General features: G+C 37.0%; 1 protein-coding gene across 4 annotated transcripts in view; it reads right to left on the bottom strand.

Moving 5' to 3' along the window:
* The window catches only part of TMEM245 (transmembrane protein 245), a 102,049-nt gene that overhangs the window by 50,026 nt on the left and 27,607 nt on the right, over positions 1-24,416 (bottom strand). For 3 of the 4 annotated variants that reach the window (XM_072727769.1, XM_072727771.1, XM_072727770.1), the window contains exons 4-9: positions 24,262-24,378; positions 21,442-21,660; positions 19,196-19,365; positions 11,097-11,201; positions 6,538-6,620; positions 17-107 (exon numbers count right to left, since the gene is read on the bottom strand). In XM_072727769.1, coding sequence (XP_072583870.1) covers positions 17-107; positions 6,538-6,620; positions 11,097-11,201; positions 19,196-19,365; positions 21,442-21,660; positions 24,262-24,378 — 785 coding nt within the window. Of the gene's footprint in view, positions 1-16; positions 108-6,537; positions 6,621-11,096; positions 11,202-16,143; positions 16,168-19,195; positions 19,366-21,441; positions 21,661-24,261; positions 24,379-24,416 lie in introns of all 4 variants that reach the window. The other variant, XM_072727768.1, reaches the window with a different exon arrangement.

The raw sequence follows: 24,416 nt of genomic DNA, 5'->3' as shown, positions 1-24,416 counted from the left end.
GAGGCTCTTCCCTTACCTTGTGAGTTATCCATTCTCTTCCATACTGGTATACGTTGTTAGCTGCAGAATTGAGGGCTCTTTGGACTACTTGAGCCTCAGGAAGCCAACTAATTTAAATTAAAAAAAAAAAAAAAAAGAAAGAAAAAATTAAAACTAGTACATTTTTAATGTACTGTATCAATAACTCTTAGAATTCCATGTATTTAAAACAATCAGTAACTGACAAATTATTGATCAGTCATCACACATGGATACAAATGAATCAGATGCAGAGGAGTTCTTGACTTCAAGCCTAAACACTTAATTCTACTATTCGAGATTCCCTTCAAGCTTTCCGTAACTTTTAGACCCACTTCCTCCACAACCTCCCTTTCATTCTGCTCTGCCTGGTTTCTCTGTCCATACATGTCCTGGGTCATTGCCTTAGCACCAGTAGAAGTGGTTCTGGGTCACTAGGATAGTCAGTATCTGGGACAATGGTTCTCAAAGTATGGTCCATGAACCAACAGCATCATAACTGCCTGGAAACCTGTTAGTCATGCAAATTCTTGGGCCCAGGTCCAGACCTACTAAAAAAGAAACTGGGCTGGGGCTAACAAGCTCTGAAAGTGATTCTGATACATGCTGAAATTTGAGAACCGCTGATCTAAGAAACTAAGCAAAGAACTGAGAAAGAAAACAAGGAAAATTAAGAGGGTGAATCATTGTTTTCTATTTTTTACCCACTGAAGATCTTTTTCTTTAAGATGTGAGCCGAGTTTCAGCTATACAAGGAGCTGCATCTACAAGCTTCACTTTTTGCACCATGAGAGACGGCCTCCCTCCCCGCAATCCTGTTAACTACACAGGCTGTATCACCTGCCTTAATCAGTAACACACATATGCCCCAAGTTTTGTACACTGGAGATGTTGACATTCACAAATTTAATAGTCCTGATTTCAACTATCCATGAGTGATGACCAAAGATCAAGGCAAGCAGTAACTAAATACTTTCCTGAGGCCTAAATATGACACACGCTACAAAGCTGGCTTACGAGAAAGAATCCAATAGTCAGGTCAAATGTGCAACATACTCAATTTACAGAAATTTTATATACTTGTAGTAATTTATATAATAAATCAGAAGTGATAATTTGCTTGTGTGTGTGTGTGCGAGAGGGACAGAGAGAGACACATGGTCATAAAGAGAAAAAGCCAACTGCCTCTGACAGCCTCAAAAGTGATGCCTAGGAAAGCATTTGTCTGTAACCAGAGAAAAAGGCACTTGGATGCATTAGAAAGTGAAATGTCCAAATGGTAATGGTTTTAATCTTTAATATTAACCAGTTCTTCCTATACTCCAAATAAAATATTCCTGAAACTTTTGGCAAATTCTCAAATATTTCTCAACAAGTGAAGACAAAACTTTAGAGCTGATTATAAATGTAATTATCTAACTATGAAAATGTGAACAGGAAATTGAGATCTTTAAATAGAGATGGGATTTGGGAGAAATTAAGTAGCTCTTAAATTACTCTAGTATTCAGAGGTTCATCAGTGCTTTGAAGGAACTGCTGAATATTTTCAGTTTTCTGGCATGACATTTTATGGGGAAAATTATAACCTCTAGTGTTAAAGTATGGGGATTCATATTAATATTTGAATAGATCTTTAATGACTAACAAGTGTCTATTAGGCCTGATAAATTCTTGCTGGCTACTGTGAAAACACTTTGCCAACATATTCACACAGGTGTCCTAAGAGCCACAGATAGGAAGAGCTGTCTTGAGGCCAAGTCAAAGATCTTGGCTCTGTCCAGATCACATGAGTGCCCTCTAGGAGACAAAGGGCCAAAAACACCTGAGCAACCTTGGCTGAGACAAGGTGGATGTGCCTTGATCTTATACCAATCAAAGCCATTCAATAACTCTTATACCCTAAGAAGGATCCCTCAGGAGAAATCAAGTTCCTACAAACTGACCCGGACTACCCCAATCTTCCTGGTTAATCTGTATCAAGATATGACCTACAAAGAGAAAAAACCAATTAAAAACAACTTAGCTTAGCCTGGATTCCTCCCAAGTAATGGAAGGGGGAAGTCACATTCAGTATCATTTTAATGCCATCTCCTAATGAGGGTCATGAGAATCAACAGGCTTGAGACTAGTTAACAGAAAGTAGGAAATGGACTCCAAGTGAACAGAACCATCCGAGGCAAGAATTAAGATGTGCTCCACCTTCAACTTTATTTTCTATGAAGCTCTGTAAAGATGACCCTGTCCTGTCTTTGTCACCAAACACACTCATGGGAAGTCGAGGTACTTACTCAGGGTGTAAAAATGTACACTACATTGGAAGAAAGTGTACCTGATCAATTTTTTCTTTTCAATGATGTATTTATTTATTTGAGAGAAAAAGTATGTGTATGTGCGCTTCTGAACAGGGGCAGGGGCAGAGGGAGATGAAGTGGGAGAAGAGCAGACTCCCCATTCACTGGGCTTGACCTCAGGACCTGGAGATCATGACCTGAGTGTAAACCAAGAGTTGGTCACTTAACCGACAGAACCACCCAGGAAACCCTGACCCATTCTTAACTCTTTCTCCTTCATTAGGTATACACACGTGAATTTTCCACAAAGTCAACTGCCATCTTCAGGACAGGAATCCACTGAGTACTCAGACTTCAAGAGCCATTAGTATTCATATCCACCTCCATTAATCTGCTACAAAAGAATCAGACTTTTCACAAATCATCAAAGTCTAAACAGCTTTTAAAAACCTTCATACAGGGGATCCCTGGGTGGCTCAGCGGTTTGGCGCCTGTCTTTGGCCCAGGGCGCAATCCTGGAGTCCCGGGATGGAGTACCGCATCGGGCTCCTGGCATGGAGCCTGCTTCTCCCTCCTCCTGTGTCTCTGCCTCTCTCTCTCTCTCTCTCATTCTGTCTATCATGAATAAATAAATAAATACATCTTTAAAAAAAACTTAAAAAAAAAAACTTAAAAAAAAAAAAAAAACCTTCATACATGGGACACCTGGCTCAGTCAGTTGGGCATCTAACTCTTGGTTTCAGCTCAGGTCATGATCTCAGGGTTTTGAGATTAAACCCCAAGTTGGGGTCCTGCTCAGCACAGAGTGTGCTTGGGATTCTCTCTCTCTCCCTCTGCCTCTCCCCCAGCTCACATGTGTTTAAATAAAATAAATCTTAAAAAGAGAAAAGAAAAAAAAAAAAAAGAGAGAGAAAAGAAACCTTCCTATATGGAATATTACACAGTGATAAAAGGGAACACACTAGCAATACATACAACATCTTCAATGAATTTCAAGAGAATTATGCTGTAGGTCTGGCTAAAAAGGGCCGGCATGAGGAAGCCTGTGGTTATGGAAGAGCTCTGTATCTTGATGGTCTTGATAGCTTACAGGAAGCTACACATATGATAAAACCGCAAACACACACACACATACACACAAATGTCCATTTCCTAGTTTTGTTATTGTATTATAGTTATGCAAGATGACATTAGAGGAGGTGGCATGAAGAGTCCATGGGACCTCCCCATGGACTCTTTCTTTGCCAGGCCCTGTGAATCTAGAAGTATTTCAAATTTTAAAAATGAAAACAGGGATCCCTGGGTGGTGCAGCGGTTCGGCGCCTGCCTTTGGCCCAGGGCGCGATCCTGGAGACCCGGGATCGAGTCCCACATCGGGCTCCCGGTGCATGGAGCCTGCTTCTCCCTCTGCCTATGTCTCTGCCTCTCTCTCTCTCTCTCTCTCTGTGACTATCATAAATAAATAATAATAATAAAAAAAATTTAAAAATGAAAACAAGTATTTTTTATTATTTCTTAATATTTTATTTATTTGACAGAAAGAGAGAGAGAGAGAACAGCAGGGGGAGGGGCACAGGGAGAGAGAGGAAGCAGACTCCCCACTGAGCAGGGAGCCCAACATGGGACTCGATCCCAGGACCCTGAGATCATTACCTGAGCTAAAGGTGGACACTTAACTGATGGAGCCACCCAGGCGCCCCAACAAGCAACTTTCTAAACTACTCTGATCTGGAGCTCCACAGATTATATGTGCCTTCAATACAGTAGCAGAGATAGTCCTATTGCAATTGAAAACCAGTACAGAGGGGCTCTAGACTTGTTTCCACTACAGAAGAATAACCACTGAAGAAGGGGGGCCACTGAGATATCAAGGCTGCCAATCTTAACTTCAAGCCGGATCTCTCTCCTGAACTACACACCAACATAGCCAATGGCCTACTGGATGCTTACACTTATCATCAGCACTTCAAACTCAACAAGTAAAAAAGTGAATTCTTTTTCTCACTGTATCTGCTCCTCTATTTACCATGCTGGTGAATCTACCATCATCTTCTAAATTCCAAAGCCAGAAACACAATGCTAGATTTTTTCTAACTATATCCAATTAACCACCAACCACCCACCTTAAGGTCTTATAAATCTGTCCATCCTGTTCATTTCCACAACTGTCCATAATTAAGGGCTTCATCATCTCTCATCTGGTTTACTCCAAATTTTAACTGGTCTAAAAGGCTCAAATCTTGTACCCTGTCATGTTTTCTCCACAGTACAGAGGGAAACATTATTCTAGAATGAGTCTGTTTATGCCACTTCTCTTCTTCTATCTTTAATCAAGATAATGAACATTATCTATCACTCTCAATAGTTTCCTTGTGCCTCTATGTACTCCTTTCCCAGAGTCCACTCCTACCCACAGACAACCACTGATCCTTCTGTCACTATAGATTAGTTTGCATTTCCTAGAACTTAGCATAAATGGAATCACATTGTATGATTTTTTTTGTCTGACTTCTTTCACTATAACTATTTTGAGATTCATCCATGCTGCTACATATACAGTTCATTTTTATTTAATCCTAAGTATCATTCCTTTGTACAGATATACAATTTGTAACTAACCAGAAACACTAAGGACAAACACTTTGAGTATGTTGTAGATAACAGGAGATAAATGCAGAGAAATATATTGTGAAAGACATCCTTTTAAGGATATTCAAGTATGATTCTTTTTTATTTAAGATTTATTTATTTATTTATGATAGAGAGAGAGAGAGAGAGAGGCAGAGACACAGTCAGAGGGAGAAGCAGGCTCCATGCTGGGAGTCCGACGCGGGACTCGATCCTGGGACTCCCGGATTGCACCCCGGGCCAAAGGCAGGTGCCAAACTGCTGAGCCACCCAGGGATCCCCTCAAATATGATTCTAACCAAATTCAAGAAATGTCCAAGCAGGTTTTACATAAAGAAATAAAGTCAGTTGAAAGGAGAAAATTAAGCTACATCTCAATTTACAGCCTTAAAATTGGCAGGATATTTCCTACTTAAATTTAAATTAGTGCCTATCCTGGAGTCAGTAAAAAAAAGAAAAAAAAAAAAGAGGCCATACATTTATCATCAAATTCAATACAGTGACATAAAATCTCTCACAAAAGCCAAATTAAGCAAGTACACAAAAACATCCTCTAAGAAACACCTGGGTGGCTCAGTCAGTTCAGCATCTGCTTTCAGCTCAGGTCATGATCCCAGGGTCCTGGATGGAGCCCCAAAGTCGGGCTCCCTGTCCAGCGGGAAACCTGCTTCTCCCTCTCCCTCTGCCACTCCCCCTGCTGTGCTCTCTCTCTCTCAAATAAATAAATAAAATATTTTTAAAGAAAGAGAGAGAGAGTCCTGTAAGGCAGAGGTTGGCAGATTTCTTCCGTAAAGGGCCAGAGAGTAAATATTTGAGGCTACTGGGGACATAAAACCTGTATTATAACTACTCCATTCTACCTTTTCTTGCAGCCCCAAAACAGCCATAGACACTAGGTAAATGAATGGCTATGGGTTTGTTTTAATTAAACTTTACAGAAACACGTGGCTGGATTTGGCCTTGAGCCACAGACTGCCAACCCTGCCTATATAATACAATACAATGTGAGGGCATCTGGGTGGCTCAGTCCATTAAGCATCGGACTCTTGGTTTCAGCTCAGGTCATGATCTTAAGGGTAGCAAGATCAAGCCCTCCATCTGGGTCTGCACTCCACTGTGGGTCTGCTCGGGATTCTCTCCCTATCCCTCTGCCCCTCCTCCCAGTCACGCTCTCTAAAATAAATAAATCTTTAAAATGACACGATGTGGAAAAACCGCTGACCTTACCACTGGGGGATTATCTCAATTTGCTTAACCTTTGATCCTGATTCCTCATCTGTGAAATGAGAACAGTCTCTTCAACCTCCTCAGTCACTGTGAGGAACACAGGACACAGCTGAAAATGCTTTCCAAACCATAAACATATTATAAACTGTAAATCTCAATTCAAATATAAAGACATTTACCATAAACTGTTCCCAAAATCTTAGGTACTTCCCTCTCCCTCATCCCCCAATACATGCCATTCTTATACAGCAATGACAACAGTCATCAAAGCTTTTCTCTTCCAAAGTAGCTGCATCAGTGAAGATCAATTTCATCCAAATACATCATGAACCTAGGACATCCATTTCTATTTTTGCCAAAATAATATTCTTACTTTGCCCACTCAGGGTGATTTGCTAGAGTCTCATTTATCAAATTGCTTGTGACTTCAATCATGTGTACACTCTCTTGATGTACCTGTATTATGGATAGGAGAGAAAAGAATCTCAGTAAAAAATGAGCCAAATTTAACATTTTTTACACTACTATTGGAACAATGCTTTTAGAAACAAATAATTACACATCTTAGTTTCAATTAATTTAGAAACCTGTACTGAACAGCTATTATACATAATGCCCTATGACACTCACTATGGAAAATAGAAAGTACACAATAGCTCCCTGACTTCAAGAAGCTCAACAACTTCAGGAAAAATTATATAAAAAGATACATCTAAATACTTATACACAAGACAAGCACATTCAGTTCACACACACACACACGTCTGCAGTATAAGTAACCAATATCAACACCGCATAAGCTTAAAGAATTATGATGCAGTGTGAGACACAAGAAAATAAGGAATTCAATAAGGTTTCTGAGTTAAAAAAAAAAAAAAAGCCAGCTGAAACTGCATCTCAGAATTTACCAACAAAATGAGGGGAATAGGGATGCATGGATGGCTCAGTTAACTGCCCGACTACTGATTTCAGTGATCTCAGGGCTGAGACTGAGCCCCAAGTCAGGCGCCCCACTCAGCATGGAGTCGGCTTCAGATTCTCTCTCTCCCCCTCTGAAATTAATTAGCTAATTAATTTTTTAAAACAGGAGAGGGATAAAAAGAAACAAGTCAGTTTCAGAGAACATTCTCTGAATTTTACTATTTTTAAATTAGGCACACTGAGCATATCACTTATCCTGGTGCGTTCCATGTTTACTCGAAAGAACATGATTCTCCTGTTGTCATTTCACATTGGTTGATAGTGTTTTTCAAGACTTCTATATTCTTACTAATTTTCTATCTACTTATTCTCTCAATTATTGCAAGACGAGTATTACTGAATCCCTAACTACAATCACTGGTTTATCTATTTCTCCTTTTAATTTGGAATATTTTGCTTTACAGATTTTAGAGCTCTACTGTTAAGAACATACTCATTTAAAACTGCCATATCATACTACAGAATCACCTCCTTTATCATAATGAAAAGCCCACATTTCTTGTCTTCAGTAACTACATTGTCTAATATTAATATAATCACTCTACAACTCTTATGTTTACAGTTTGTGTGGTGTATCTTTTTTCATCCTCTTACTATCAACCTTTCTATCGCTTTGAATTTAAAGGTCAAATAAGGGATCCCTGGGTGGCGCAGCGTTTTGGTGCCTGCCTTTGGCCCAGGGCGCGACCCTGGAGACCTGGGATCGAATCCCACATCAGGCTCCCGGTGCATGGAGCCTGCTTCTCCCTCTGCCTGTGTCTCTGCCTCAATCTCTCTCTGTGTGACTATCATAAATAAGTAAAAAATTTAAAAAAAAATAATAAAGGTTAAATAACTTATAGATACCAATTAGCCAGAACTTGCTGTTTTATACCCAGTCTGAAAAATCTCTGCCACTTGATGATTTAATTGCCTCCCCATTTAATATATGCATTGATACAACTGGATTTAGATTTGCCATTTTGTGATTTGCTTTCTGCCTCATCCCTATTGTTATTCTTTGTGTTAAGCAACTATTTTTTTTTTTAGTATACCATTTAATTGCCTCTTAAAATTTGTTAGTGGATGCTATTCATCTTAATCTTACCACATCTTTTTTTTTTTTTTTTTAAGATTTTACTTATTTATTCATGAGAGACACAGAGAGAGAGGCAGAGACACAGGCAGAGGGAGAAGCAGGCTCCATGCAGGGAGGCCAATGTGGGACTCGATCCCTGGACCCCAGGATCACGCCCTGAGTCAAAGGCAGATGCTCAACTGCTGAGCCACCCAGGCATCCTGATTACCACATCTTTAATTTGTCACAGACCACCTCAAGTTAATGGTGACTTCCAATAAAATATCTATAAGAACTTCATACCACTATAATTGTTTCCCAGTCTTCTTTGTGCTATGGTTATGCATATATAGTTCCATCTCTGTGCATTATAAATTCTACAATACAGTGTTACAACTTTTCTTTAAATAATTGTTGTTTAAATAAATTGAAAAAGGGGGAAAATAATTTTTATATACCTACATATTTACCAAGTGCTCTTCACTCCTCCCTTTGGATAAAGTTAATTCTGGAGTCACTTCTCAGTCTGAAGGAATTCCTTTAGCATTCCTTATAGTGTGGGTCTGCTATTCACAAATTCTCAGTTTTGGTTATCTAGAAATACTTTTATTTTGGATTTACTTTTATAGTTTCACTGATTATAAAATTCATGGTTTCCCAGTTTTTTTTATCCCCCCAAGACTGAATATATCATTCCAATGTCTTGTGATACTCACTGTTTATTATGAGAAGTCAGTCATTATTTATTTTGTTGTTCTCCTATGTGTGATGTGTAATTTTTCTCTTGCTTCCTTCAAGATTTTTTTTTCTTTCTTTGGCTTTTACTAGTTTGACTATGATGAGTGTCTAGGTACGCTTTTGTTTTGTATAGATTTATTCCACTCAGCATTTGTTGAGCTTCTGGCTATTTTAATGTTTTTCATCAAACTTCATACATTTTTGACCATTATTTCTTCAAATATTTTTTCTAGTCTTCTCTTTCTCCTTTCATTTTTCTGGGATACCAATTCCATGTCTATTAGAATCTTTGATATTGTCCTACAAATGTTTGAGTCTCTCCTCATCCACCATTTAAAAAAATATTTTGTTCATCAAATTGGACATTTTCTACTGATCTTTCTTCAAATTCATTCATTTTATTTTCTGGATGTCAAATCTGCTGTAGAGCCTGTCTAGTAAATTTTTCATTTGTTATTGCTCTTTTCAGCTCTAGGATTTCTATTTGTTTCTGTTTTATAGTCTCCATTTCTATGTTGAGCACCTCCATTTGTTTACACGTTATTAGCATACTTTCCTTTAATTTTTTTAAATATATTTATAATACCTGCTAAATCCAACATCTTGGCTACTTAAATATCCACTTCTTTAGCTGCTTTCCCCCGCCCCCCTCCAAGTCACACTTTGCTGTTTCTTTTGTGTCTAATAATTTCTGGTTAATAATTCCACATTTAGAAATGTGTTCTAACAACTCTGGATTTTGTTTTGTTCTTCTGAGAACTGCTGTTTGCTTCAGTAAGCAATTAACTTATCTGTAGTCAAGCTACAAAATCTGCCTTCCCTGTCACTGATGTTTCTGCTGAGTGTTTTTTATTATTATTTTTTTAAGGCCTAAAGCCTTCCCTTGAACCTGTATACCTTAGCGGTTAGCAAATGATTTTGGCAGAAATCATGCTCAGATACTTCATAATAGGAATCTTCATCCTCTGCAGCCTAAGATGTGTAAGAGTTGAGAAATGCAATCAAAGGCACAATTTGCAAATCCTCCCAGGTTTTCAATGTTCACAGGGCTCCTTGCAGGCTCCCGTATATCAATTTAGGATATATGGTTTGTTAATCTTATTATTAAGCCATCCATGGCTCTCTTGCTTCCAGAATCACCCCTTTAATTTACAGCTGCTCTCCTGTCAGCCCCAAACCAAGTCTACCACCTCCCACAGGAAAAGCTGCAGGTTTCTGCTGCCTACCCAATGCGGGATGAGAAAAACTCCAAGCAAGAAAGCCACAAACTACCTGTTTTACTAGATACAGTAACAGTTTTTAATGAGCAAATACTCCTCAAATCATTGCCTGATGGTTTTCCAATGCCCTGATATGTATTTTAGTAACTTTTTTGAAGACTGATTAATTGATTTATGCATGCAAGCAAGAGGAGGGACAGAGGGAGAAGGAGAAGCAGACTACCTGCTCTGTGGGGAGCCCAACACGGGGGTTAGTCTCCGGATCTTAGGATCATGATCTGAACCATCAGACACTTAACAGACTGAGCCACTCAAGTGTCAGAGGGTTTTTAATAATTTTATACTGTTTTGATCTTGCTTTCAGTGGAAAGGAATTATGACATCCTTGCCCTGGTATTACCCCAAGATGAAGCCAAAAAGGATTTTTTGACGAAGGGGATACAAAAGGAAAGAATGAAGTCAAGGATGATCCTGAAAATTTTCACCTACACAAGTAAAACTGAATGGTCATTTTCACCAAAATAGTTCTCCCATTCAAAGAAGTCACTTATTCTTCACTATCTCAATTTCTTCATCTGCCATCATATCTGAGCATTTTGGTAACAAAATTGAAATGCACATAAGAAAATATAAAGTAGGCAAATTCATGGCAAAACTCATAATGTAAAAATCATAAATAATTTAATCGTTATATATAACAAGGTAAGTTTTCCCTGGCAGCTTCTGCCAGCTTCTTATACATACTATAATTCTTTATTAAGTAGTCTTCATGCCCAATATGGAGCCCAACGCAGGGCTTGAAATTTACAACCCTGAGATCAAGACCTGAGCTCATACCAAGAGTCAGAGGCTTTAACTGACTGAGTCATGCAGCACCCCTGCATATACAATTCTAACAAGAGTTTTTTAATGGCAATAGTAATTGTTATACTCTACCTTTGCAGTCAGGAGTAGGGCTAAAAGAAGGGTTCCTATCACTAACAAAAATATGATGAAAATGCTTATTATTTTGTCTAACATCTTCTCCAACCAGATGATCATCTGCACAGAAACGAAAAAGAGAATTACTTATCTTTCAAGCACAACTTAATAAAAATGCATACATATTCAAATATCAAGACAAAATAGGATATTCAGCATTGCAAATCAAACTATGGCATAATGATTAAAGCAGTGAAAGCTGTAAGCAACTTCAGAAAATTAACTAATAGCATTAATTACTGTTGTTATACAAAGAGTTTATTATTATTCTAAGAAAAGGTAGTCAATTTGAACATAATTTATATTTACCTTTGAATTCCTATACAGTGGTATATTTACATTTCAAATTGTAATTTACAATCTGGTAAATATTCTAAATGAAATAAAATATTTAAATGAAAAATAATGATAATACATTAGCTGACCTCAAATCTCATGAAATTTTGCTGTCAATTAGCAAATATAGATGGTTTTAGAAAAAGTATGACTCTAACAAAAGAGGTATACCCTAAATTATGTAGGCAAAATAGGAACAAATTAAAATAGGAATTACATTCAAAATATGGTTTTCCCTTTGACGCCATTAAGGTTATAAAAACAGTAATAATAAAAAATCTAATATTAAGGTAATGATAAGTATCAATTTCAGAATATTACCCTGGAGGCGGGGGGAGGTGAGGAGGTAGATGCTAAATCAGGAGGCATATAAAATGGGCTTTAATTATACAGTAACGCTTTATTAAGCTGGAGGACAATTTCACTGATATTCTTTACATCTTTTTTATATTTGAAATATTTCATAACAAAATACTTTTTGAAATAGGATATTCCATTTCAAATTTCCATTCTGTTTAAAACATAAGCTTTAGGACAAATTGACTGTAAATAAAGAATAAACATTACCGTAATGCTTATTCCTTAATCAATAATTATAATTATGTTCTCCCTGAATACTCCCTAGAAAAACATTCCATTTTGAGTATAACTTCTCTCATCTCTCACAACCACAAATAATCGTACATTTAAAAAGAATTTTTGTTTTCAGAATTTGTAATAATTCTGACAGATTTCTAAAATTCCTGCCATACAAAGCTACCATTTAACATTTCAAAAATAAAATCAAATAGAAACACCATACTGCACCCCTCAACCGCTACATAAACTACAGCATTGCTGAATAGGTTAGTCTTAATTTATATCTGAATTATGCTCTCCAGTGAGTTAAAACATACAAGAGCAAAGAATGGTGGTTAAAAACAAAACATGACTTCTAAAACATTTATTTCCCATTCCATGCTATAAGCTTGCATCCCTTTATCTTTTATGAAAGATAACTGTTACTAAGAGAGCAATGCTGCAGTGAACCCAAAGATTAAAAAGTTCATCTTTTCTCTTGACAATTACAGCTTCAAACAGAAGAGTTAATTTTCAGTGCATGCTACCAAAGCATCAGAGACAATGCAGAGATTAAAATAAAGTAGTAACAAGTTTCTAAGATATGGAAGGTCAGATGTCATATTTTGAATGTACATTTTAAAATCAATGAAACTGAAAAGTTTTACAATCAGAAACCAGCTCTGCACATGGTTCTTGAGACAGTGTCCTGAGGAAAGAGCTAGTGTTGTATTGTTCCTCTTTGTATGTAGTTCCCAAGCCTGACAGTGCATGACACATGGTAAAAGCTCAAATATATATATAAACAGACAAACATAAATAATTTCAGAATTAAGAACAGATTTGTATTCACAAATTAACAATTTCCAAAAATAACTTGGAAGCCCCTATTGTTTAAAAAAAATGTCTATTCTGAAATACATTTTTTAATGTAAACATGATTTATAAAGTATATCTAAATGTAAGTCTGGGTATTTCTCACATATAAAACATGGAATTCACAAACACATTAGGTATATTAACATGACAAAACCAAACTTTGTTTTTAAATCAGGGTAGAATTTTTCTATCAGAAGCCAAATAAAATACCTAAGGATTGGGGAAAATCCACACTAACAATTACCTAAAATAAAAATTTATTTTCAAGGGTAACAGTGAGGGTTAGATGTTTCATTCAAAGTTTAAAATAAAAAAAAAAAACAAAAAAAACAAAAAAAAACAAAGTTTAAAATAAATAAAACCATTTAAGATGCTCAGTACATCAACTAAAAAAGGTGGAGAGGGGGAATCTATTCACATTATGGCTAGCTAAAGCAAGGTAAAAATACAGAACAAAAAGGGAGACAGGTAAAGAGAGAGAGAGAACACTGGGAAAGAAAGGGAAAGACTTATCAAAGAATAAAGAGAGATTTTCTTTAAAAAATCAAAAAAGCGCAGCCCGGGTGGTTCAGCGGGTTACTGCTGCCTTCAGGCCAGGGCCTGATCCTGGAAACCCGGGATTGAGTCCCATGTCGGGCTCCCTGCATGGAGCCTGCTTCTCCCTCTGCCTGTGTCTCTGCCTCTCTCTCTCTCTGTGTGTCTCTCATGAATAAATAAATAAAATCTTTAGATATAAATAAATAAAATAAATAAATAAAAAGCCAAAACAGGAGGGAAAAAAAGCGTGGCTGGGGGTAGTTGATGTATAGAACAAAGGACCAACCAATAAAAAAGAAACAACAAAGCGACAGAAAAATTACATAGAGGAAAAGAACTCACGGAAAGAGTAAATGGAACAAGACTCTCAAGAAAACAGAAACTCAGACATAGAAGGAGAAATATGGATGTAAGAAGCAATGGAGAAGCAGAAGGGAATGGAGGAGAGAATTCCTAAAGAAATGCCGGGGGCAGATCCTGTGCCGTGCTCAGCTTTAGCACCATACACACCACCTGTCATCACTGCCATCAGCTGTCATTACTGCCTGCCTGTAGAAGCCACACTGTCCCTGGTGATCTCCCCGGCCCTCTATGCTCTGAGAAATTATTTTAGTTTTTAAACTTTATTTTCTTAAAGAGGAAGGGAGGTAATTTAAAAATGACATTCTGAATGTTTCAAGTGTGAAAGAAGGGCATGCATTTTTTTAAATTTAGAGAAGTCAGTAAATGTATAGTATACTGCAAGACTTTGAAACTTCTAAACTGGCTTCATTTATAGCAAGCTATTAAGAATGTATCGTTCCACTACTGAGCTTTCTCTTCTATTTCATTAGTCTGAGCCTGTAGGCTTCCATTTTGCTTTTTTTTTTTTTTTAACCAAATTCTCGTTGAGTCTTAGTGCAAATAATCAATACTAAAAAATAAAACAAGCCTTATGTCTCAATTAACCACAGATATGTTCTCTCTCACCCTCACTTCGCTTGAAATCACCCCACTTGAACCTGAAATACCAAATACCCAGTGCTGCAAATTTTCTGACCTTGGATGTAATGTAAGAAAATAGACCTCAACTTATTTATGTGCTTTCCTGGAATGCACAGTCCCAGAACTTAAAGCAATTACTCCTGCTCTCCACCTATGCTACACCATGGAATCATCAAAGAAAGGAAATCGTCACTTGATCTCTTAGGAATCTTTTTAAACTGAGTCACAACTGGTGAGCTACGAATTAGGCTCCTAAATTAGGTAATCTAACTCATGTAGCCCCAAAAGTTAAATCAAATTGAACCTAATGACTTTAGCTCTCCTTTTATCCCTTGAGGACAATTTCATTTGAATATACAAAAGCTGGAGAAATGTTTAAAACCACCTACTTTGATCAAAATAAGAAAATGTGACTTTTGTTTGCAACACTATCATTTGCCAAGGATTGAATTCATTTATTCATATTAGTTTTGCAGGGAATGGAGACACAGACAATAGCATATATGTTGGTAGGGGCAGGGGGTGGGGTGGTCAGTTGGCAAGTGTATTTATCTTTTTATTTTACACAGTTTATTTTCAATCAGAAGTTTAGGCATTGTCAAGTCTCCCTTTTCTTCTTCTTCAACAGAAAGAAGAAAATCCTAATCTCTACACTCAAAAGTGTAGAGATCTATTTCTAAGAAGTGCCACATCTTTCTTAAGGCCTATATATTATTTCCACTGAAAATTTGAGAGTCTTGCTGTGTTTAAACACAATACACATAATAAGTGTCATCTCTTGCTATCCATCCTAGGGATTTGATGAATTTAAGTCTACAACTACTATATGTGGACTACATGTCAGAAGTACAGCACTCCTAATTTATCTGGATTAACCTTTATCGAAGTTATTAACAATGTACCTACTCCATGAAAATCATGTGAAGCATTCACCATACACACAACCTCATACCTTGGGAAATATATGAAATTAAAGGTCACAGACCAGGACCAGGATCTTTTTTAAGTTAAAAATGAAATCCTAGAATACTATCTTAAAAAAAAAAAAAAAAAAGACACTATATAAAATAACCAGCCAAGTGTATCAAATATTTCACAGATTTATCTTTTTAAAAAATTTCTGTCATTTAAGTAGCAATAAAAAGTTCTTTCCAGGACACCTGGGTGGCTCCGTAGGTTAAGCACCTGCCTTCAGCTTAGGTCATGATCCCAGGGTCCTGAGATGGAGCCCCTGGTCCGATTTCCTGCTCAGTAGGGAGCCTCTCTCCCTCTGCCTCTCCCTCCTGTTCATGTTCTCTCTCAAACAAATGAATAAAATCTTAAAAAAAGAAAAAAGTTCCCTTTCCTTCTGGATAACTATTACCTAATGTGCTCTCACACATCAAAGGAGACTAAAGTATCAGGTCGAGCCACGTTATAGAGCTGAAAATGAGGGAATCATTCACAGTGGACAAAAAGACTATAAGACAGAACCTCTTACACACACCTGGGCAAGGAGACAGCAATCATATATCCTAAATAGCTTTGGGTGTTTAGCAAGGTGTACTGTGACGGTATCAATGCTTCACGACCTTCCATAGCTTATTAATTTGAACTTTAAAAGCAAAAACTAGTTTTGACATATGGACAGAAACAGAATGAGAAAGGAGATACAGGGGGAAGTTACAGAATTCAATAGTAAAAAACCAACATCCATGTGTTCATTTACCTTCTTATTTAGCCAGTGCCAGAGCTTGAGGACAAGGGGTAAGGTAAGAAAGGGAAGATAAGAACAGTGGAATATCATTAGAGAATGCAATAATAGTATGAAAAGAAAAGAAAGTCACCAAGAGTATGAGGAAGAAAATAATCCTAGACCAAAAAGAAAAAAAAAAAAAAAACCTAGAAAAATAATTGTACTGCATTAACAAAGTTTTAAAATTAAGTGAATATAGTATTCATTTAAGATACACAATGATTGAAATAATTACAAGCTTTGTTGGTAATTCAACAATTAAAAAAATATATATAAAATAACCTGAATGTTTGTCAGCTTAGTTATATCAAATTCCAAAAGTTGAAATAATAATTAAATTAAGATCCTTTCACATATCATGCACCAAAAAAAATTTTAGTCCCTAAATAAATTAACTCATGTTCATATACTATGTGCTTATTGAACTTTGTAATTGTAGCTTTACAGTATTGGTTGTTTCAAATTTTTTAAACAGTAGAATACTTCAGTGCTCATTTGGAACACCAGGTGTTCACTGACAAATCTAAGATTCTGCTAAAATTTGGTGTATTTCCTTCCATCTCAATTTTTTGGCAGACTTCTACCTTATGTAACATTCTTTCTTTCACATATATGTTACCTCATTTAAATATCTCACAATATTTAGCACTGTAATAACTAATGCTAGTTAGTGGACACGTGAGGTAAAAATCACTAAACATAGAATTTAAGGCATTACTAGTGATATAAAAAGCACAATTTCATCTGTTTTACAGAAACTGTAAATGCTCTCTGCAGAGTCTTTACTAATAAAAAGTACATTCAATGCATGTTTAAAACTATACTTTTAAACCATCTCTCGTAGAGGAATATTTTCAAAAACACTAGTCTGATCAATCAAAATTTAACGGAAACATGAAAAATAGGTTTACTCTCCAAAGCAGCAGCTCATATATATTATTATACTTGACAGAACATAATTACAGCATCAATTATAATTAGACAAATATTCAGTTTGTAATAGCCATTTATTCTGATATATTTATCAGAATATTTTTATATTATGTTTTTATTATTATAACCAAAAAGGCTAGTTTTATTCATTTTACTGTCCTTAAGAAGGACAAATTGGCATTCAAATCTAAATAAAAAATGAAAAATTTTTACTCCATAAAAAAAAAACTCTACTCCATAACAAATACTTCTGATACCCCTGGAACTTCAACTGACACATCTATAGAGTTGGTCTTAAGTGAAGTTTTCCAAACACAAGTACACGGGATTCTGCAAACAAGATGCAGCATGCATCCCCTCTGACAGTGGTAAGGCTGTCAGAAGTTAACTGAAGTAAGAGTTGCTCTATTTAAACAGTCTGAAGGACTCAATCTGCTCTGGTAAGACAAAGCTTTACCCCACTACCAGGAAGATGTGATAAATATGTTAAAATCTGTGAGAAGTCTTAGACTCTTTCTTATTTAAAAACTTGAAAAAGGTAAAAATACAAACAGGCAAATCACAAAATAAAGTATAATATAAATACCCAATAAGCAACCTCATTTTAATTTTTTTAAATTTCAATTTAAAACAACTCTTTTGTTTTAAAAATACTTTTAGCAAAAAAAAAAAAAAAACTTTTAAATACTTTCACTTTTTATGAAACTGAAAAGGACTTTTTGTTACATTATGCTATCTAGCATTGGCAAGAGCTCAGGAAATGGGCATTGTCCTCTGTTGCACTGATGAGAACTAAAATACTAAAAGGCAATACGTAAAACATATCCCCCTGCTTCTCTGTTGCCCCAGGAGATTTTATGATGGGTTTAAAAGATTTATTTCCTTCCACCTCTCATGAACCCCAGTTATCCTTGTCACCCCTTTCTACGCTGGTTTCACCTACCAATATTTCTTATCCTGAAGTCGTGGATAGGCCTGCTCAGGGAAGCAGTTACTAGGCTCTGTGAGGAAGTCCGGCTCATACAGAGGAAGTAGGCTCTGTGAGGAAGTCCTGCTCAGTCCACAGCACCCACGAGGACCTTGATTCAGCCTGCCTCCCCAACCTCCGTCTACATATATCCCAGGCACGACTGCTTCCTTGGTGCTAAGAAGTCATGCTGCGGCAGTCTCCATCTCTGCATTGCTCCATCACCGGTCCTTCTTGCCCTGTCAGCTTCTAAGAAACTACTACTTGTACTTCAAAGTTTGCTGTGGCATCACCTCTTCTGCAAAACCTCCCTTCTCCCACTGCCTCACCTGCCGTAAGTCCTTTCTTGCTCCATACTACCACTGTATCCTGTACCTTCTTTCATCCACAAATTAAAACCATGGCTAACACTTACACAGAGCTTACTATATACCAGGCCCTGACCTAGAAATTGTACATCTGTGAACTCACTTAACCTGCAGAGCCATTCTACAAGAGGCATGCTATTATATTTATTGTATTGATAAGGAAACCAAGGCACAGAAAAGCTAAGAAACTCATCCAAGGTCACAGAGCTAGTAAGTAGTGGAACTGGGATCTGAAACCAGTTTGGAATCAGGGTCCATGCTTTCAAACACAGCCTCTAAATTTTAATGGATTGCTGTCTCTCCACTAACCAAAGCTTCTACATACAGTTTCCTGTGACTCAGTGGATTTTCCACATTATCTGACATGTGGAAATTACTCCAGAAATACTGCACTGAGGCAGCATTACCTGGTGATATAATTTTAGGCAGGTAATTTCCCCTCTAGATTTCAATTTGGTTTTTATACAATGAGGGAGTTGAACAAGGTGTCCCATAACATCCTTTTCTCCTATTTTTAAGAGGGAAAACTACTTACACAATACTAAGCTAAACTTAATCTATCTTATCCTTATATAAGCCATAATTCTAAATTTTAAATCTCATCACAGATTTAGACATTAAATGTATTGTCAACAATCACAGTATGAACAACAAATACCATGAAATGAGGGGGGGGGAAATATATATATATATAAATATATATATTTATATATATATATATTCCATTAAAACAGCCCATGTTCTTAAAACACAATACCTTGCTATCAACTTTTAACAAGAATTTTCCAAGCCCAACAACTGGCCAGGGTGCGAGAGCCTCCTGCCGCTCCCTGAAGAAGTGCTCTACAGCCTGCCACCACACGAGGCAGCGCTTCTCCAGGAAGTCCACAACTCCAAAGTGAATAACAAGTTTTTTGAGGATCCAGACTAGAAGGAATACATATAAAACCAAAACACAGATTACAAAGTCAGAACATGAAAAGGTCCTTTAATATCATGTGACTTTTCTAAAACAGTGAAGCTAATATACCACCCGTATCCTACCTTAGTTGTGAAATCCGAATCCCTGAAGGAGCCAGGGATTATTTCACAGCCCATATAAATATAAGATAGTCTGGTCATGAAGGTTTCAGGGACTGCTATCTTGGATTCTCCCACCTCACCCTTCTGGAATAAAGAATACTAATCCCTGACATGTCCTTGGCTATTATAGCTGCTCTCACCAAATGTTATTCTCTTCCTTGGATGTTTAACAATGTTAATGACCAGAAAAGTATCAGGTATTCCATTGGCATCATGCTTTTATACCACCGGTATTCCTGTTTCTCTACTTGATGCTGCTCTGTACATCTGAATCTCTCAGCAGGCTTCAATAGAGAAGCAGAGTAAGTACAAGCAGGGTTGTCACAAATGGTCCCTGAGGCTACACAAGGGACAACTTCTGCAGAGACCACTCACAGAGCACAATATGATGGTACCCTCCACACCGGACAGCGAGGTGGCTCTGTAAGCAGGGGGTAAGCCTCCTATTAAAGGCCAACTAAGAAGCTGTGGGGGACAGAAGGAAGTGCTACTTATCTGTGGGGAGCCTTGAAGTCTGCACCCTGGATAATGGATCCCAGCTACTAGTATTTCCCTAACTCCAGGGATTTCTGTGTCTTTAACCCCAGCCATGCAATCTAATGGTTGACAGTTTACTCTTTTGAACCATGAACTCAGTGTTACATACCAATTCAATAATGACACCATTAGCATTTTTAAATCTCTACAGAGGTCCTAGGAAAGCTCCTATGGTCTCTAGAATGAGCCCAGGGTAATTACAGGCTGCAGAAAATGTTCTGGGGCCATTTGTTCAAAGACCGCTCTCCCAATGCCATGTCAAATTGTTATGGCCTGAAGGTTAAGAAATGACTAGGATAAATGTTAACTCCTGCTAACAAATTTTAAAGAGAAGGAGGTTCCGAGAGTACATGACACAATTTGGCAGCATAAAATAAATCATCTGGCAAAACCAAAAAAGTATGGAACAATCCAGAAGAGCAATTTAAATTGTTTTTACTAAGCATTTCTATAAATTCCTTAATAGAAAGCATGGCTATGGGATGTACTCTGGTGACTTGTGTAGTTACAATTGTAACTTGCTCCAACTGCCAAAGAGAAGTTCTGTTTGAGAACTTGCATCTGCAAGAAGCAGATGCAAACATCAAACTTTTATATTCTATGTTACTCAAGGACAGGCACTATACAGTGTTTTGGTCATAACACATCTTTAAAAAAACTTTTTTTTTTTAGAGGTAACTATTTGGGCAGCCCCGGTGGCTGAGAGGTTTAGCGCCACCTTCAGCCAGGGGCGTGATCCTGGAGACCCAGGATCAAGTTCCACATTGGGCTCCCTGCATGGAGCCTGCTTCTCCCTCTGCCTGTGTCTCTGCCTCTTTCTCTCTGTGTCTCTCATCAATCAATAAATAAAATATTTTTTTAAAAAAATAAAATAAAATAAAGGTAACTATTTCATTAACTGTCCAAGTTAATGAGAATAATAAGTTTTAAAACTAATGATCTAAAAGATAAATGATCCAATGAGTTTAGATTTTTAAACCATGGTGAAAACAGGCTTCAAAAAATCAAATTATATTTATATCAATAGTGAAAAGCTTTGATAAAGGAGAAAGGACTAATCAAATTTAGGAGGTATCTGCAGGGCAGATACCCCGAGCATCAACTGAGGACTTAACAAATTTGGCAAAGGTTCTGACTAGAGTAAGAGGCTAAGCCCAAATAATCAGGAAAGTATGAAATAAAAGACTCTTCTACAAGGTACCTGAATTACTTACTTTTCCAGTCTTAGAAGACAGCTTTATATATACAGTTGTTTTATCTTACAAGAGATTAATATTATCTCAAATATTAAAATCCCAAAGTTAACAACAAATTAATAAAATAAAATCCAAAAGTTAAAGAAAAAAAAAGTCTTCCAAGACCAGACCATAAGTGAAAAGTCACCTGCAATAGGCACTGGCAGCAACTGTACAATCCACAGGTTCAACCAGAGCTGGACTCCAATAATGGCCCACACGAGGGACACGAAGTAGATGTCACTGGTTTTCTTCTTCCTGACAAATGTTCCCATTTCAGGCCTTTGTCTGCCCAGGGTGGGTGAAGGGGAGGAAGATGAAGGAGTTGAAGATAACGCTGGAGGGGGTTCTCCTCTGTCCATGGTCTCTAAAAAGGGGGGGTAAATCACCATCATATTAGTCCAAATGAGAAGAAACAGTCCTAGGGAGCAACTCCCTAGGCTACTCTTTTAAGCCTTCCAAATGGACTCTGATAGTATGATTACACTGAGTTAAAAAAGAAAAAAGGATCTAGAGGCATGTTTGTGTATGCACTGAAAAATGTGTGGGGAATTACACTACTGACCATATTTAAACTGAGGGAAATTAAGTTTGTTGGTGGGTAGGGTTGGGTATGGTGAATTTTTTACTTTATATACTTTACACTGTTCAAGGTTTTATGACATCTATACATACATATATATAATTTAAACAAAAGACTATGACAATAGCTAAGAATTATAATTATTATAATTATAATGAAAACTCAAACTATATAAAGCAACAAATATTAACATACAGAATTCCTTTATCTAAAAATTTCTCCTCTTTTAATATAATTTTATTAGATGTATATGTATTTCCGATACAACATGGCTTTTCAGTGTCATTTTACCTAAAAATAGAGCCAACCGCTCTTATAAGAAAGAACCCAGGACTTTGAAACAGGGCTTTCCCTTAGAATGAGAAATAAAACAATGACATATTGCTGGGGGTGAGAAATTTTCAAATAAAGCTCATACCAAATGACTTCACATAAGGTACTGTACTTCACAACAGGTACTGTTGTAACAATGCAACTACCAAGTTACTTTTTACTATAGGGTTATATTATTTCTATTTCCTGGTTTACCAAAACATACCATATAACTCAGATAGAACTCTTTTTTTAGTCTTTATCTTTTTATTTTTTTAATTTAAACTCAATTTGCCAACATATAGTATAACACCCAGTCAGATATAACTCTTAAAGCAGTATTATTCAGTATATGCCATGAAGATGGAAATGACACTACAATTTGCATTTTGTCTTCCATAAGAAAAAACTAATGATAAACATATGTCACATTTCATAAGTCTTGAAAACAGAGGAAAGAAATAAGAGCCCCCATTACCCTAACTCCCTAAGTGTCCCATAGTTTTTATATAGTTTTACACAGTTATATCATGTTCCACTTACCCTGTTGCACTTTCTTCCTTCAGTTGAACGCCACCTCCAGGAGAGCTAAGAGTGTGTCTGTCTTGTTCTTGCTCTGCTAAGTACCTGACATATAGTGGGCACTCACTAAATACTGTTGAAAGACAGCCTTCCCTTGTTTGATAATGTTCATAAGCAACTACACAGTAGTCCTCTAAGTGCTGTATTATAATTATAAGTGTGTCTTCTAAGGTTAATGTTAATCTGTGAGTAAACCGTTACTATTGATATAATAGCACCATGGTAAATCAGCCCAATCTCACCAGAACTAACATTCTACCCTGAGGTCTGGGCCAAAAGCCCAAGCTAGTTATAATGTGCTTCTGTTTGACTTTGCTCTTTGAGAATCTTTCTAATTTGGAAACTTCATGTTGGTGGGTGCGGCAGACACTGAGAAGAATATTAAGTCCATAAACATCATACCCTCCTTCATTCTGAAAACATGATTCAATGTGCAAAAGAAAATACATTTTGCTACCATTTCAAATGCCTTTTTCTTGCTGATCCCTCCTTTAAAGATTTTTCTAAAGGCAGTTCTTCAGAAAGAGCTCACCAAAAATATTCCTTAACTGTGAAACCCCTGGCACTAATCGACCACTTGGCACAGAGATGGCCTTTTCCATTCCTAAACTCTGTGTGAGTCCAGAACTCTGTGTGACTTTAAAACTGATATAAATCTATCAGCTAGATCTTGGAGCATGGTACCCAGAACAACCAGACTGGTCCGTTTTATAGGAAGCAGTTAATGTATTAACAGCATGAGGCATGCAAGGCAAATTTTGCGAAAAAAGCAAGAAATGCCAGAGAAATAGATGACTGTAAGACAGAAAACAAAAACCAAAAGAAAAAGTTGAATCAACAACAAAAGCCATGTGAAGGGCAGCCCAAGTGGCTCAGTGGTTTAGCGCCGCCTTTAGCCCAGGGTGTGATCCTGGAGAGCCAGAATCGAGTCCCATGTCAGGGTCCCTGCATGGAAAAAAAAAAAAAAAAAAAAAAAAAAGCCTGCTTCTCCCTCTGCCTGTGTCTGCCTTTCTCCCTCTCTCTGTCTCTCATGAGTAAATAAATAAAATCTTAAAAAAAAAAAAAAGCCATGTGAAGAGAGCAAAATAAAAAATGGAGAAGAATCGACTGCTACAAAATAAGGAAAGGATTAAGTGGGGGGAAAATATGGAAAATGTACACAGGGCACTAAAGGGGGCAAAAAAAAAAAGATACTATGAAAGGAAAGTGAGAAGGAATACGAAAAGAAAAATAAGAAGTTTTTTTTTTAAAGAGGGAGGGAAGATGAAGATTCAAGATAAGAAACATAAAGAGTTAAATAATTAAAAGCATGAAAAAAGTGATTATGTGAGAACAAAGATGAGAGGAGGAAAAAGTGTAAAAAGAGAAATCAGAGGAAAATGAAGGACCAGTAGATAGTATTCTGTGATGCTCATGGCCTTAAGTTTATCCTTTACATGTATTTCATTTTCCAGAATGATTCTGAAAACATTCCTTCATAAGGTAAGTCACCTGCAGGTTCAGTGGAGGGCTGGTCTTCAGAGCTCGATTCATATCCTGTGATAGAGATGGCCAAGGTTGCTAGGGTAGAAGCTGCCATGGAAATAACCTGCCCTGGTAACTCTGCTCCTGTAAAACAAGCATGGGTTTTTAAAACTTTTTAAAGC

Source organism: Vulpes vulpes, chromosome 12 (assembly GCF_048418805.1).
Source record: "Vulpes vulpes isolate BD-2025 chromosome 12, VulVul3, whole genome shotgun sequence".
Taxonomy (NCBI): Eukaryota; Metazoa; Chordata; class Mammalia; order Carnivora; family Canidae; genus Vulpes; species Vulpes vulpes.
This window is presented reverse-complemented; position numbering and strand designations above follow the sequence as displayed.